The 17,657-nt window shown below is 40.7% G+C and overlaps 1 protein-coding gene across 16 annotated transcripts in view; it reads left to right on the plus strand.

Annotated features, from left to right (window-relative positions):
• Positions 1 to 17,657, plus strand: part of CHD9 (chromodomain helicase DNA binding protein 9) — a 205,391-nt gene that overhangs the window by 49,324 nt on the left and 138,410 nt on the right. For 13 of the 16 annotated variants that reach the window (XM_025207519.1, XM_025207521.1, XM_025207511.1 and 10 more), the window contains one exon: positions 14,839 to 15,176. In XM_025207519.1, coding sequence (XP_025063304.1) covers positions 14,839 to 15,176 — 338 coding nt within the window. Of the gene's footprint in view, positions 1 to 13,540; positions 13,650 to 13,755; positions 14,011 to 14,838; positions 15,177 to 17,657 lie in introns of those variants that run through there. The other 3 variants (XM_025207520.1, XM_025207522.1, XM_025207523.1) reach the window with 3 other exon arrangements.

The raw sequence follows: 17,657 nt of genomic DNA on the forward strand, positions 1-17,657 counted from the left end.
AGTCAGTAATGACTCCAAGATCTCTTTCTGCCACCGTGCTTTCGAGAAGGGAGTTCCCCAACCTATAGGTATGCTGCTGGTTCCTACTGCCCAAGTGCAGCACCCTGCACTTGTTAGTATTGAATCCCATCCTATTTTTATTTGCCCACCCCTGTAACCTGTCCAGGTCCTGCTGTAATCTGTCCTTTCCTTCTAGTGTGCCCACCTCACCCCAAATCTTGGTGTTGCCTGCGAATTTAAACAGGCTGCTCTTCACCCCGTTGTCCAAGTCGCTAATAAAGAAATTGAACAGTGTGGGCCCAAGGACCAAGCCCTGGGGGACCCCACTGTCCACTTCCCTCCAGGTCAAAAATGACCCATCCACCACCACTCTCTGAGTGGTACAACCACTCAGCCAGTTTGCTATCCATCTGACTAGGTAGGCATCAATACTACAGTCACCTAGCTTTTTAATGAGAATGGGGTGGGAGACCGTGTCAAAGGCCTTCCTGAAGTCCAGAAAGACTACATCCACCACAACACCTGCGTTCACTGATTTTGTGACCTGATCGTAGAAAGCAATCAGGTTGGTCTGACAGGACCTGCCCCTAATGAAACCATGCTGGTTGCCCTTGAGCATCATCCCTGCTGCTGGCCCATCACAAATGTGCTCCTTGATAATCTTCTCAAACAGCTTCCCCAGGATTGAAGTAAGACTAATGGGCCTATAGTTGCCCGGGTCCTCCCTCTTCCCTTTTTTAAAGATGGGGACCACGTTGGCCCTCTTCCAGTCGTCTGGCACCTGGCCAGAGCACCACAAGTGCTCGTAAAGCCGTGCCAGGGGCCCCGCGATAACCCCTGCCAATTCCCTTAACACCCTGGGATGGAGAGCATCTGGACCTGCTGATTTGAACACGTTCAGCCCCTCCAGAAGTTCTCTAACCCGGTCCTCCCTGACCTAGGCTTGGTGGAGTTTCTCCCAAGTCAGTCCTGAATCTCAGGAGGGGAGTCCCGGTCCCTGCACAAGAAAATGGAGGCAAATACATTGTTAAAGAGGTCTGCTTTCTCCTCTGGTGTGACCACCAGATTGCCATGCATATCGTGCAGGGGCCCCACATTACCTGGGGCCTTCTTCATTCTTCCTATGTATTTAAAAAAGGACTTTTTGTTATCCTTGATGCTGGCCCTAGCTCCGTATCTGCCTTAGCTTTCCTTTACAGGCCCGAGTGGTGGAGGTATACTCCTCTTTGGTGATAGCCCCTCCCTTCACTGGGTGTACACCTCCTTTTTGGCAATCAGGCATTCACAAATGCCCTTGGTGAGCCAGGTGGGCTTTTGGGCACTCTTGCCCCGTTTGCTTCTTGTTGGGATTGTCACCCCTTGGGCTCTGAGTATTGTCTCCTTAAGGAAGGAGATCTGATCTCCTGATTTTATTCGTCTCCTGATCTCATTATATAATCCACAGTTACCAATTTGTTTTCTTGTTTTAGATCTAGTCCAGTTTCTGATATTCCATCAATCCTTAATGAAATCAACTTAAATCAAAAAGGGCAACCAAATTCATTAATTAATTATCAGCATCTGTATCTTGTTGCCCATAGAGGTCCATAATTCACTTTTCCATCAATTAAGTTTAGCTAAAGTGTTAGCCTACTTATAACAGAGCATCCATTACCTCACACCACCACCTGAGAAATCAAGGCAACTCAGTAAGGTCCAGTAATCTTCTGCTAGGTATTGACTCCCAAAGTAATCATACGGTCACTTAATACTCAAAGGTCCACAAATTAATGAATTCATAGAAATAAGCAACATGATCCAAAAGAAATCAGTTACTAATAACAATCTCTTAATTTATGAATACACAAAAAAAACAAAAACGGGATCTGGTATAAATCAAATAATCCCAAATTCATCATTTCATAAACTTCAACAGAGGCAACTGCTCAGCCAGTAAGATCTACCCTCCGCTCTGGGTTTGGAAGTAGTCAATCCTGGCCACACTTACACAGGCAGACAAGGTTCTTTGGGTAAGTGTGATGTCTTTTATTAGACCAGCTAAATAGTTGGAAAACTTGTTTTTTGCAAGCTTTCAGGCACAAACACCCTTCTTCAGACTCTCCATATGTCTGAAGAAGGGTGTTTATGTCCAAAAGCTTGCAAAGAACAATTTTTCCAACTATTTAGTTGGTCTAATAAAAGATATCCCACAAAGGAAAAAAATGAGGTAAATCATTGGTCTTTGAGCAGAGATATGCATTATTTTTATACAATGCTGTACCCATAATAACCTGTCCCTGGGGAATAGGTTAACAGAACCAGAACACAGAAAAGTGTTAAGCAGTGGTATATTAAGTCAGTAAGTTGCTACTTCTGTTTTTAGTATCAGAACTACAATCAAAATCTAAAATTTGTATTCTTCAAGCAGAATGATGGAGAATAATATTTTGTTTTATAATAATTTGTTTATATCAAGAAAACTTGATATTATTGCTTAAAATTGCACATTGGCTTTATTTAGGCTTTATTAGCATATATATTTTGAAATGGAAAATGTGTGCTGTAAAGTATATCACTGCAGAACTCTTATCTCATTCATATAGCTTCAAGAGTGGGTAATAGGTTATGACTCTTAAGTGAGAATTGTCTACATAGCTTTTTTATTTCTTACTGAAGAGAGAGCAAGTGAGCTTTTCCAGAATGACGGAGGGAGTGCAGTTAAGTAGCTCACAATACTGATCTTGGCATTTGCTTGCCTTCTATGTTGATTCCGTGGCTGCTTTTTTAGCTAATTTAGTGGCTCCATAGTTTGTTTTTTTTTGCTAGGAAATAATACTAAAATAATAAATATCTTAATTTGGATATCTAACATCAGCTTGGTAAAACTTTTGATAGAGATGGGAGTATTTCTTAGCATAAGGGTGTTTTGTCTTCATTTAATTCAGACTGTGATTAATTACAGTATAAGTATTTATTAACAACACTTTAAATATTTTATCTATCTTAATATATAAGATAATACAATAAGCAAGTCTTACCTGGGAAAATAATTTTAAATCTGTTTTAAGTACAGTGGGAAAATAAAGTGAATTTAATCTTTGGAAAGAATTCGGATTTCAACAGCCCTAAAAATTTAGGTTCTCCAGATTCAGAATAGGGTATAGCAAAGTTAATGGTAATAAGCTTATCATACTGACCTTTAGCAGTGTGCGTCAGCCAGGCTTTAGAAGCACCATCTAGAATAGTGTTTGTGAACCTTTTTAAGAGTTCATGGCACCTCTTGGGAAGTGCAGACTCCTAGCTTTCCCTGTTTTTTGGCTTTGGAAAAATAATAGAGCAATTTTCTGTTGCAGAGACCCTGGATCATAACCTGCCCTTGCAGTAGTGGGCACTGAGCCTCATCTCCAGAAGCCTCATCATTTTCTTGGCCTGTTGTCACAACATCCAGCCATTCTACCCCCTCAGCTTAGCCTAGTCTACCTGTCCACTTTGCCTCATGTCTCTTGGCTAAAGTGAAAGCTGACTTCACTTAGGGTTGCCATCTCTTTAGGATTTTCCTGGAATCTCCAGGAATTAGGAATCTCTAGGAGACTACTGAGAGTCACCTGGGAGATAAATGATAGGGCACCCATTAAAATAAATATTAAATGTTGAATCTGATTTATATCGTTATCCCGTGAGTTTTTAAAATGTAATAGTAATGTGCATCTGCCTTCCTGACGTAAAGTCATTAATGTCACTACATCATGTAATGAAACCTCATGGAATAGATTCAAACAGTTGGCAACCCTCACTGCAGATGCATTTGCTGTCCTGGAGGACCACTGCCACACTTGATGAGCCCTCCCTGATATCAGCTAGTTAGCTAGGAGAGGGCTAGATAGCTTGTGCACTTCCCCTTCTGGCCCTGTTGCTCCCTATTTGTCCAGCCATGGGCAACAATGAGAGTGGCTGTCCAGGTACCCTGCTGTTTCTCCCCATGCCCAACAAGAACAGTGATGGGATCTACTTTGATGGACTGTCAAAGTGTATCCTGCCCATGTCCTTGCTGGCTACCCTGATGCTTCCTGGAGGTGGCCCCTAGTGGCAGCAATACCAGAGCAAACCCACCCAGCTTAGTATACCTTGTATAAGTTGGCTATTGCCAAGAGAACTGGTGACCTCCAATGGGGACTGCTGCGGGGGGCACCCGTGTCCATGTGGACAAGTGGACCTAGTGGCTTAGACCCAGTGGCATTAGCGGCCTGCCTTTTCTTGAAGGAGGACATCAAGGAAATTCTCTTCTGTACCTTCCTGGATTGCCCCCAGCGGTCTGCTCTTCTTACTATCCTCTTTGGTGTGCTGGACTTGGACTTCTGTCACGACTGTGTAAATTTTCTCTGTCCTGTATGAAGCAGCTAAAGGAACATAATCTGCCAGGCCAAGATAGAGACTCTGAAAAGCCATAGAAACCAGTTCCAGCCAACTCTCCTATTTCTTTGTCTGGGCACATGTCACATTTGAGTTTGTACATTTCACCTTGCAAAAAAGTGTGGACCAATGTGTACTGTGCTGGGCCATTGAGGTGGCGCTCTGAAAGGTGGAAGATGAATGTGTTACCCCATGAAGAACATTATGGGGACCAGGGATTCAGCCTGATGATACAGGTGTTTTGTTACTGATGTATGTTTTGTGCTTGGCCCCTTGGAGAGGGGGTACATATACTTTTGCACTTGCACCATTCTCTTATTAATGTTTTTTTTTTTAAATAAAGGTTTAGCAAGTCAAACAATCTCTCTCAAAGATGGACAACTGATCCTACATATGGAATCCCATGGGGGGCATGGGGAGCGGGCTTCAATCTCCAGTGTCATGGTGCATTTTCTTTTTTTGTTGCTAACAAGTGTTTCATGGTTGTCCCCTGGGCATGCCACATACCATTTGTGCTTTTGCCATTTGTTTTTAATATTTGTATAATAAATGTTTAAAAAGTGTCTGCCTATGAAAAAGACCTGTTTGATAGCTCTGTTCAGGCAACAGATCTCACTGTTTCTCTCTTGTACTACCAAAAAAAGACATGGATAGTTATAGTGAACTTCAAGCTGAGTACATGTGAACAGTATGCTGCTACTGAGTGAGCAATGTGGGTGGGGGGGGGGAGGACTGGTTAAGGTAGGGAAATGAAAATGTACAGAAGGTGCTTCAAGGGTGTACTTGGTAGCTGTGTTGGTCTGAGACAAAAAGACATACAAAAAGACAGAAGATGCTTAACACTTTTGTGCCTCTGATCAATCTTTAGGAAAAACAGACCACTTACTGTCACTGGGGACAGCAGCCACTCTTTATCTTTAACCGGATACTTCCTTCCTAGTAATACTAAGCACCAGTATCCACAGTGGCCAGAAGAGGCTCCTAAAAACCTGGTTGAGATGGTTTTGGCTTTGTAGAAGTCCACGAGACCTTTGCTACTTTGGAGAATAGTTAGGAGTAGCCTTCAAAGACTGATCTGGTAAATCAAAAGAGCGTTACTTTTAAAAAAATGTTTCCACTGATTATAACTATAGAATTAAGGCACAAAAAGAGAAGAGGTCTCGCAAGTGGACAGGTCCCAAGCCAGTTTCTATGAGGTTTACAGATAAGAACCAACATCCTGAAAAGCAGTTGCTTAGTTGGTATGAATCATGGATGACAGATGTCACATGCTCAGAATGAAAAACACTTATAACTAAAATTGTTCTCATCTTTTAGAATCTGTTTCCAGTTAAACATCAAATACTATTCAGAGTATATTGCATTACTTACCAAGTTGTGCAGTAACAAATGTATCAAGCTTGTATTGTGAACAAAAGCCGTTACAATCTTGTAGCCAGAGTCATATAGTAAAAGGTGGTGCTGGACAGCACTGAAGTTTTGAGTTTTAATAGAAGCACAAGTTCCAACAATTCCCCCTGGTTGTACATGCAAGTAGCAAAAAACAGATGGAAGAGATAACAGTCCATATCTTCTGGTTGCAACCCCCCAGGCTAACGGTATCATTTCAGTTTTTAGTCGGATTGAGTTTTAGCTGGCCATCTCATTAATATCTTGGCGTCCCTTAAATACTGAGCTAGGTATTCAACAGCACTGGGAATGAGGTAGAGAGGTTGTGTGTGCCAAGCTGAACTTAGTTTCTTATTGTCCAAATGCTTCCATCTACATGCTGAACAGGAGCTGGTGATGGATAATCCACAAGATTCCACTTAACAGCACTCTTAGTGACAATTGACCCACAGCACCCCCTGGGAGTTCAACAAGAAAAGAATGACATTATCCAAAAGCAACCTTTTTTTTTTTTTTACACCTGCTGAAGTCCTCATTAAGTAAAAAAAAGATTTTTCCCTCAATTGTAGTGAAAGCAGCTAAAAATAGAAGTATGGAAACCTCATTTTCAAGCATCACTGCAGGACAGGGAGGCAAGTCATATATTTTGGCTGAGTGAGTCAAGAAAAAGAAATGTATGTGTCTGGACAGAACCAGAATTTAGATAATTTTCTTCTGATATGTATAATCTATCAAAGTAGCTTGAGCCTAAACCAGTGCTTCTCAGTTTTTTTAATCTCATATCGTCCCTCCAAGTTTTTGGAATTTTGGGCCACCCAATGGAGATGCACTGAGCTACAGTTTAGCTAGTCCCATGTAAGGGTAGCAGAAACATGACATTATCCCTCCGTGGCCTGCTTTTTCTATAGCATACCCCCTCACCAGCCCTGGAAGGTACTTGAAGGGGAAGCTGATCACGGAGCATGGGAGTAGCAGGGGGATGAGCTGGGCTAAAAAGTGCAACCCTACATCTACTTCTCCATGCATGCAAAGGTGTGGCTGGGGTGGGGAGCAGCTATGGATAATACTTGTCCATAATATGCTGGGGCATCTGTGGCCATGCAAGATAAAAAGCAGTCGCTTTCCTATTAGAACAGTCTGGGTGGTACATCACCCTTGGAAGGCTGTCATGGCACCCTGGTTGAGATTTTGCCATTCTAGAAAAACGTTCAATAAAGCATTAACCTTTTTTTTTTTTTAAGGTAACATCATGAAAAATGGTAATGGTGCAAACCATCTCCTTTTTTTAATAAAAGTATCTCCTAGATGGGGAGAAAAAAGGAGCATTGGAAACTAAGTATGTGGTTTCTGAACTTGACAAAATTCAGAAACTGCATACTTAGTTTTAGATTTAAAATTCTGAGGAACATATGTTCTTTACTAGAATCTTGTATTGTAGATTATAAATATTTACATACTCTGTTAAGGTCTCCTAATATATTGGCTGGAGTTGCATGAATTATACTATAGTTAAGTGTGGCTTTTTGGTGATATTCTATATTTTAATATTAATTTCATCAGTTGGCTGACTTGATTTAAAAAAATAAATACCCCTTCTCCCCCCAGTATTATTTCCTAAGGATGTAGTAGATATAGAGAATTCTGATTCTTTTTACAACAAAAAAAATTGTTACCATCTCCATCAAAATCTTTTAGTAAACTTCTTAGCAATCCTTCGTCTCAAAAATATACATAATTTACTCCCACTAGTAGTAAGTATAAAGATGTGAACAAGGCACTGAGAATGTGTGACCTCTTATTTCTTTTTCTTTAAAATGCATAGAATTGTAAATAAAGTGAGTGGTAGTAATTGGCTCCTGGGCATGTTAATCTATAAGATTCAAACTGTCTGGTATGGCAAAAATTGGATACTTAAAGCCTTGATATTTCATGCTTACAGAAGCAGTTTGTATGTATCAAGTCATCCCCATCCCTAAAAAGCCTAGAAGAAATCCTTATATAAAAGGCATAGAAGAATTTTTTATAGTAAAACTAGTGTTCTGCTGGTGGAGCAGGAAGGGTAATATTTGGGAAGTATGTTCAGGGGTATATGTATTCTTACTGTAGTAAACCCACCCATGAATACCTCTGCATTAGGAATTTTGAATTGAGGTTAACAGATCTATAGCTACATGATTTCATTAGCCAGTAATGCAAAGACATGTCTGGCAATAGAGGCCATTAAGAATTTTCTCTTCTATGGCCTTCAAAATTAGATGATGCCAAGCTTGCTACTACATTTTTCTTGCATGGTAATAGATCTTCCTAGCTGCCATGGGAGCACAGCTGTTTTTTAAAGTAAGTTGTGGTATTCAAGGAAAAATGTTGTTAACATGGATTTTAGTTTAGCTAATGGCCCTAACAGTCCATTCAGACAGGATTGATTCCTTGTGGTAAGAAAGTGGTGGCATATAGACTTGGTCACAAAGCTTGTTAAGGAAGGTCTTCATTTACCAAACACTTAAGCTTGGGACAGAAATTACACAAACTGGTATAAGTGATCAGAAACCAGTTCAAATCTGTAACTGCATGCACCCCTGGGGGAGCCATGGGGGACACGTGCCTCCAGATCTGTGTGGGGTGAGTGTGGGCTGCCACTGCAGACTGGGGTTGGGGGCTGTGCTGGTTTCTTCCTGGCGTGGGGGGTTTCTGTCAGGGCTGTGCTTGAGCCAGGTGGCAGCAGTGCTTGGAGGGTTGGATGCAGCTGTGATTGGAGGGGTGGATGCAGTGAATTTTGGCGCGACTCTAGTGTAGACTCCTTCTTCCCCCACCTCCCCAGAGCCACATCCCCCAGTGCTGCCACTGCCTCCCCTGTGCCGCCCTGTTTGGCTTGAGTGCCCCAGCCCAGCCCCCTCACTGGGAAGAGGCTGGCCCAACCTTTGCCCCGCGCACAGATTCAGGGGGCATATGCCCCCCATGGCTCTCCCAGGGGTGTGCACAGATGCGGGATCCACCCCCCTGCAATCCCCAGATGAGCCACTCGTGGCTCTGTCCCAATGCCCTGTCATGGCTGTGCAGTGCCTACCCCTGCCCCAGCCCCACTCCCTCCCTCACCATAGGGGCCTTGATCGGCACCCCACACTCCCCTTCCCTTCCCTAAACAGACTTACCAGCTGGACACTGCTCTCCAAGCTGCCAGGCTGTATACTGGCAATCGGATCAGTATCGACTGATATGGCTCGTTAATAATTTGGCCACCAGTATTGGCCTAAAAAATCTTTATTGGTGCACCCCCAACATAAACTGCTTTCAAAATGGCTGAAACTGGTTTAAGTTGAACCTGGATGGATCTTTCTCAGCGTCACAAATCCCCTTTCCCCCCTCCCCCCACTCCCAGACTTAATTGGCTACCGTTGTATCTCCTGTAACCTAGTTGCGTTCCCTTCGTCACCCCCATCTCTCTAATGTTAGTCCCTCGCTCAGGCGATATGTATTTCCCTACCGGCTTTGTCATCTTTTTTGGATTCATAATCCTAAACATCTACTAATAAAAATCAAACTTAATGGATTTAGGTTAAATTGGTCTATTGAACCCTTGTCCCAGATATTCTCCAGATTCAAGTTAACTCAGTCCACCAGCTTCCCAGGATGCTTTGCACCTCCCTCGCAACCCCACCCCTCCCCTGCAAGGGTACGTGTGCTAACCTTGGCCCAAGCTGTCTGCTCCAGCCAAGCAGGGAAGGTGTGCTCTAGTGCCTCTCCCCAGCTTCTGGCCTGGGCCACTGCAACATGTGGCTGCATTTCCTGAATCAAAGGTGAATGTTTGTTCACTTGCTTATGAATCAATCTATGCAGCTTAGACTAACCTGTGAAGATTAAATTGATTCAGCCTTGGGCTTTTTGACTGCCTGCTTAGCCTTAGTGCTAACAAGGGCCAGAAGCCCAATCAGCAAAATGGCCACAGGTGCTGGGAAGGAGGAAAATGTTATGGTTTCTATTGAAATTTTATCTGTGGCCCTTGCTTGGGGATTTGGTTGCTCTTGTATTAGTTTCACTAATACAGATATGATCTATAGTTACTAGAAGGACAGAATACCAGAGTCTCCTGGCTGCTGCTACGGGCTGGATGTCCCCTATATCATTCCCTTGCCTGTTGTGAGGCAGGGCATATTTAAGGAAGTCTCCACTGCTGTTTTCTGACATTCACTCTTTTTTGTGGTTCTCCCCTGTGATTAGTTATACTGGCTGTACCTGCTGCTGCTAATGGCTTTCCCAAGCAGCAACAGCAGCAGCATGAAATTGACATGATTCTTGACAATTTCATTGCTGCCCACAGGATTTTGAATAGCAGCAGGGGAACTGACTGGAGTCTTGTTAATTTCACTCTTCTGCTGCTTGGCAAAGCTGTTAGCAGCAGCAGATACCCTGGAGCTGTCTTTTTGCAGACTCAAGATGACAACACTGCATTGGGTTACATTCAGTTAAATTTGGAAGATTATCTTTGCAACCATGAATGCTAGAAACATATTTTTCAAATAAAATCTTAAATTCTAAATCCACAAATAGCTTAAGGGTTCCTCTTCCACCTTTCTCTCACATTTACTAGAAAACGTTTTCTTGCTTACCACTGATAAGCGGGAGAGTAGCTTTGTAAGGCATGGGCAAAAAGATATTCCCATACTGAATTCTTGATGCTCATCATCAGCCAGGGGGAGGGGGGAATATATTTTTGGCTTGCCAATTGGCTTAGTCTTTGGGAGTTCTGGGTGCTCAGTAGTTTGTTTTTTTTAATCCTGCATGATTGGTTCAATAGACTGAACTAAATTTATTTTAAAAGCTACAGTATTGAAATTACAGAATAATAATAAAGGTACAATAACTTGCGGGGGTGGGGGGGCGGAGAATCATAATCTGGTTGCAAAGGCCATGTAAATTTCTGTAGTGGATGTGGAGAGTAGGGATGTGCCTGGACCATCCCCTGCAATTTTACTCCTAAGAACGTAATTCATTGTTCACCTTTTTTAACATTAGTGTCCATCACAGCAATGACTTTTCTGGTGCAGTTTTATGTTTTGTATTGTTATCTGAAGAGAAGTGACTGGTCCCACCATTTCTTCTTCTGAATGCCCTTTTCAGGTTGTTTGAAGATGTTACCAAGGAACAATAAAGTGTACCCTCTGCTTGCTAGTGAAATAAGATCATGTTTGTGGAGTGCGCTTTACAAGCTTGAGGTGCAGAAAAAATGCTTAGAACTAGAGTGGATAGAATAAAACAACAAGCAGTGTGCTAAAACATGCAGAAGTCCAGACCAGCATTTATGAGCAACTCTGAAGTAAGATATAATATGCAGGTCATTGATAGAATACTAGATAGGCATATTAGTGGCTTTTATTTTTGAGCTTTAAAAAGGTACAAAGAGTGGGAATTCTTAGTTTTAGAGTAACAAATGTTTTGAGAATTTCCTTAAATAGGTTGTTTGTAAAAGTACAGGTTGACTTCTTGAACACTTCTCAGTTTGTTGGCATAAGGAGATTTTTTTTGCCTTTTGATCTAGGACAGGACTGCTCAAGCCCTGGCTCACAGGCCAAATTTGGCCTACATCACCATGAAGTGTGGCCCATGGGGTTCCCCATGGGTCTGGAAATTTGGCTCTGGAAGGCAGTGGCAGTTTCCCTGCTGTCAAATTTCTAGGAGTCCAGGGCCCTGCATGCTGGATTAGGTACCCAATTCCAGTGCATAGGGTCAGGTGGAGGCAGCCCTATGGCCTAATCCTGGTACATGGGGGCCAGTATCAAGCCCCTGGAGCCCAATTACAGCACACCAGGGATGGCAGGGGGGCAGAGTCAAGCTGAGCCCCCTGGGCTCAATCCTAGCACAGGGGTGGGAAGGGGCAGTACTGAGCTTCTGAGGCTCAATCTTGCCATATGGGGCAAGGAGGGGGAGATGCTGGGTGCCAGGGCCTGATCATGGAGGACAGGGCTCAGTCTAGCCTGTGGACCAGCCCAGCACCACTCATCTGGCCTGAAGGGCCAAAAATTTGAACACCACTGATTTTTAGGATATTTGTGTATATTCTTGGGGGCCTTGGTTCTTGGTTTAATTTTATTTTAAAAAATCATCCATTCCTATGAAGATTGATACTGACTTAAAAGGGTACCTGATCAGGTCTTAATTTCAGTAGCTTCCAGAGTAGACCCTAAACTTGTAGTGAGAATTCAATGGCAAGAATTTTGTTCATAGTCAGAGAAGTGGAAAACATGAGAGGTTGGTTGTTTTCACTGACTTGTAAAATAACAACTTAACAATAAATACTTTATATTTGGTATTACTATAAATATTATAACAATGCTGCATCAGTATTTGGGGGGGGGCTTTTGATTAAAAAAAAAACAAAGTAGACTTGCAATTATGACTCCAGGGAAATTGCTAGATTTAAAATACCTGCATCCAGAATTATTTTTAATTTGAAAATACCAACTTATTTTTACTCAATGCCTCTGTTATTTAGAACAGAAAACTTAGTCCTGAAGTAGAAACACTTTAATTCATTCTTCTTATTATTTAGTATAAATGAAATCCTGAACAATCTAAAGGCTATTTTAAAGGATATTTTAAAATCTTAATATCATTGTAATATTTCACTAAATGGAGAGAACACATTAAACATTTTGTCCTGTTTGTTTTTGTTTTAAACTGTGTTCAGAAAAAATGACTTTTTTTCCCCCCAGATTTTTTTTTTTTTTTTTTTTTTTTTGAAGGGAAGGGAAGTGATAAGAAGAAAATGATTAATATAGTCAGGAAATAATTAGAATTTTCTTGTGGTTTTTTTGTTTTTAAGTCTTTAAAAAAATAAAACTAAAATGCATCTGCTGGCCTGATTTGCCTGAATAGTCATATTAAGGAGATGCAGCATGTCATCATATAGTATTTTAATTTTAAATGCTAAAATTTTAAATACTCTATCACTATTTTTAAAAACAGTGATAATGTACAGGAGTATATTAGAATTGAGGAGATTCTTCCGCAAAGCATCCTGTATTTCTTTGTTGGGGGAGAAGCAAGGATAAGAAAATGAGAGCTAGAAAAAAAAATCTCTTGTTGTGTGGATTAATGAAAGAAATCTGTACAAATTATTCATTCTGAAAGAAGACATTGCACAGTTACTCCTACTCCCCTACCTTTTTATCCTCTGTGCTAAATATGTTAGTGTAGCGTGTTTTGCTGTTATGACTGTAGATTCAATCTCCAGAGTTGTTTAGGATTTTGGCTCTTTAGGTACAGATGATAAATGTAAAACTGCAGCAGAATCTAATGCATGGAAGTGATAGTTTCTGAGACTGTTGCTGCTTAAATAAAAAAAATTCTTACTATTACTGCAGAAAGTGGAAAAGTAAGAGTTAACCACTGTAACATGTAGGGAAGAACAGTCCATTGGGGGTTAAATTGCAGAGTCTAATGGAATAATAACTGGTAGCACCATCTGCTGGCCTACTTCCGCAGAAGGAGTCAGTATTTTTAACGACATCTCTAATATTCATGCTGATGCATTTTGATGCTTTGTGCATTCATTTCTTTCTGTGCTTTGTTGGAATCTGGCTATCTGCTTACAGCTATTGTTGAAATTCTGCTCTTTAGGAGAGGTTGACAGTCTTTGTCATACCTGAGTTGGAGGAACCGTGGATGTGTACTTGTCAGGGAAGAAATATGTTGATAAATCACAATGTGTATTTGTGGAGGGTTGTGCATATCTTGGCTGCAGCTTGCTAAATAGGCCATTTAGCAATCTTCTTTCAATGCTTTTCTCTTGAGCACTGCCTGGGGTGGTGAAAAAGCAGAGGGCAAGCCTTTGTCTGACGCCAAAAATGTCTTCAGTGAAGAGGCCAAGAGGAAGGGTAAGTGAAAGCCTGAATGAGTGGGAGGAGGAGGGGTTCTTTGGGCTAAAAGGCTAATGGGATTGAATAACCTTCCTTATTACTGGCTGCTGCTGCGGGAGTCGTGCTGCATCGCCATCTTGAGCTTGTTGCTGTTTTCTCGAGTCTTGGTTATTTGTTATAGCCTGTAGGCCTTAAGGTGGCATTTTAGTGAGTGATCCTAAACTCTGCCTCCTTCCCAGTGCTGCAGCACTGCTATTAAGCGTTTGATGAGGCACGTATAGAAAATGTATCCAGTGAAGCGCACTGGATTTGGCCTGAAAATGTGTTTGGAAATTCCTGGTGGCTTTTCTCCGTGCTGTAGTCAGAGGCACATTTACGGGTGAGAACATAACAGAATTGTTATCTGCTGTTTTTTTGTCTGTTTGAATAGGAAATTCTTTCCATTCCTTAAGGGTAAAAAAGAAAAACAATGACATGTCTTCTAGTCTATTTCAGAGAGATTGCTGATTTGAATTTAGAATTTCTCTCTAGCATAAACAAGTCTGTCTAGATATAAGTGACAGTAAAAGCGCACAAATTAACTCTTTCAAGTATTGACTTGAACTTCATCTAATTTTAAATAAAATAAATACTTTTTCCAAGCACATTACCATTGTAAAAACTCGCTTTGTACATGATCTCTATTTGTTGTTTGTTTTGTTACTTTCTTTATTTTGTAAATCTTAGTTATGTTCAAATATCAGTTTTGTGTAGCAGTACATTTAATACCATTTCTCTTATCTAACTGTAAGATGTATCCTGTTTTTATCGTACTTTCAGATGATGTACCCTTTACTGATTCTCTCTACTCTTTCAAATTGTCTGAGATGATAAATAATTAGTGGAAATACAGTCCAAATGTTCAGAAATATTTAAAAGGTTAAGAGCTGGTGCATCCAATTACAGAGGTGGCTAAGAATGCTATGAAAACATTGGGAAAATCTTTCTTATTGGTTTTCTGTTTGTGGAACCATTTTAAAAGCAGCAATTGGTGTGTGTGTATATATACTGAAACCTATCCCTTTGTCTTGTGAAACGGTATTTTTTGTTCTTGTTTGTTGCACTTGCATTGGTCTACTTCTTGCTAACTTTTTTGTGCAATTCCAAATGAAAAAGATTGGCAAATGATTTTAGGAACATTATACATTTAATATTTTTATTCTTACAGCCTCCTTCCTCGAAGAAGACAGATGGTTCGGGAGCTTATACTAAATTGCAGAATACCCAGGTGAGGGCAATGTCTGAAAAGAAACAGAAGAAAAAAGTGGAGTCTGAAAGTAAGCAAGAGAAAGCTAATCGCATAATATCAGAGGCAATTGCAAAAGCAAAAGAGAGAGGGGAGAGAAATATTCCACGAGTAATGAGTCCTGAGAATTTCCCCAGTGTGTCAGCTGAAGGAAAAGAGGAAAAGAAAGGTAGAAAAATTAAATCCAAACCAAAGGACAAGGAGAGCAAAAAACCTAGAACTGGCTCCTCATCCAAAATTAAAGAGAAAACAAAAATAGGGTAAGTGAGTTATTTATTTATTTATTTCTAATTCTGTTCAAATTTGATTTGATTTCTGTTCAACATTTGATTGAAGTAGAAAGTGTTTATTAATAGTGGATATTTGCCTTCTTAGGGCTTGCCTGTACATAGAGTTGTTCTGGATTAACTGCATGTATTAACACTCTTACTTTGGAACAGGAGTGCCCTGTTCCTGTTAACTTAACCCATTTCCAAAGTGGGTTAAGCTAAACAGGAACAAGTCACTTTGTTCCAGAGTAAGTGTCCATACATGGAGTTACTCAGGAACAGGTTGAATTTTATTAGTAGGTGTTTAGGATTGTGAATCCAAAACAATGACAAAGCCACTAGGGAAATACAAATCACCCGAGTGAGGGACTAGCATTAGAGGGATGGGGGTGAGGAGGGGAACGCGACTAGGTTACAGAAGATACAATGTTAGCCAACTAAGCCCAGGGGGTGGGGGAAGGGGAGGGAGGGGGTTCGCGACACAGAGAGAGAGAGAGAAGATAGATGCACACAAACCCATACAAGTCCGCAACGGTGGAGGAAGTAAGTCGAAGAAAGTGTCTCAGTCCATATAGAGTCTCATCGCAGGGGTCCTCTTCGGGTGGAGAGGGGTCGTTTGTTCCTGAAGAATCCTCTCGAAGTGAAGTCCATCTGGTGCAGAGGAGGGGTCAGGTGGTCCTCTCTGTGAACCGCCTGAACTTGATCTGAGCCTTCATGCTGTATGTCAGTCTATTAACTTTCAAGTGTATACAAGCCCTAAAAGTCTTAAACCCATTTCTTTTTTATTTGTCATGTCTTTTTAATTTGAGGGGTTTTGTTAAATTTATACTATGTTCTAATTCTATTTTTATATCAATGCCTGTTTGATATGGATCTGTGATCACATTTAAGAAAAACCTGGAAGTCTAATGAACACTAGGAAATTAATTGTATAGAAGTATTTGAGGAAACTTTGGTATTGGCAAGACAGTGAAACCACTTGCAGTCAAGTTATATTTTAAATTTACTATGTATTCTGCAGCCATAAGTTTGCTGTGTCATTTGATAAAATTTGGCAAAATTAGCGGGGGCGAGGTGGGTTGGTACTTTGAGGAATGTCCAAAGGATGTTTAAGATGCCTTGGAAAGTGTTGCTAGAGATTCTGTAGGTGGCATTCCTCCCTGTAATTTTGGCCTGGTCCAGTAACAGAAGGGGCAATATATAAATCTGGAGATATTAAGCTTTCAAATAAAATAGAAGGCTTGGATGTTTTTAAAATTTTCACTTTGCATTTCTTCTCAAAAAATAGTAACACTAACTCTGGTGCCTTTTTATTCATGTGTTTAATTTGGTATCAAGTACAGAAGAAGGGCAGATATAAAAATGCCCTTTTAGATTATCAAGGCCATCCCTCTACAAGTGTAGTATTGCTCCTTATTGTACATATTTTAGAATTTTGTGCAGTCTTGTGTATTAAATGTTCCAAGTACTGAAAAAGAAATTGCTTCTAAGCTAGGCACCTGCTCCCAGAATGATGGATGTCATTCGTGAAACTCTGCTGATCTACACACTACATGTTCCTGGTCTTAATTTAGTTCCTTTAATCCTTTCTTATTGTTTGGCATATCACACTGATTTGCTGATCACCATTAGATCTCTAGTCTCTTATTGAGTTTCAGATTTCTCCCATATGCTTATTAGCTGTATTTTGTATCTTCTTTATGTTGTATTATCTCACAGGTATCCTAAGTGAAACATATTCCGTTGTGCATTACCCTTATTTCTAATCTCTGTGGAAACTTTTGCATTTATTTTTGTTTCTGCCATTAATAACTTGTTTCAGTTTAAAATTATCTGTGAATATCGTTTAATATGCAGTCTTCTGCCCATTCCAGATCATTAAGACTGTACCTAAAGTCTCTGTAATATGCCTCATAAGGCTTCTTTCCTTATTAATGTGAAAATCTGTTTAAGTAGATAAAAATGTTCCTACTTTTGTTTATAATTATACAGTCACTTTTCTGTCCACATGGTGCTATTCCTGTCCATGTCCATTTGGATTAATTTTCAAGTAAGATTTCTTGAGGTGGTGTCAAATAAGATATTAAAATCTAAACGGACGAATGTTCAAAATACATTTTTCATCAGGTTGTTTTGGGCTTCATCTAAATTTATTAAAGTCATTAAAACAGGAATATTTCTACTCTTTCTTCAATGGATTTTGGTTTGGATCCTTTAAAGAATGGAAGTGGGGGGAGAGGGAAACAGATTTTTCTGCCTGGGCTTTGATTCATTTCCTGCCAGTTTCATTATTTTATAGAGGTAGTGTCCCCGCCGCCGTTCAACCAAGAGTTCACGCGCCGCTTTCGCCCAGGCCCCAGATCTCGCCCACCCGGGCTTTGCTGATGCGCCCCGAAGTTTACCCCGATTGGTATCAAGGGGGACCCCAAAACTCGCCTGCCACGACTTTGATGACGTCTTCAGTGGGGGGGT

Source organism: Alligator sinensis, unplaced genomic scaffold (assembly GCF_000455745.1).
Source record: "Alligator sinensis unplaced genomic scaffold, ASM45574v1 scaffold173_5, whole genome shotgun sequence".
In the NCBI taxonomy this organism is placed as follows: Eukaryota; Metazoa; Chordata; order Crocodylia; family Alligatoridae; genus Alligator; species Alligator sinensis.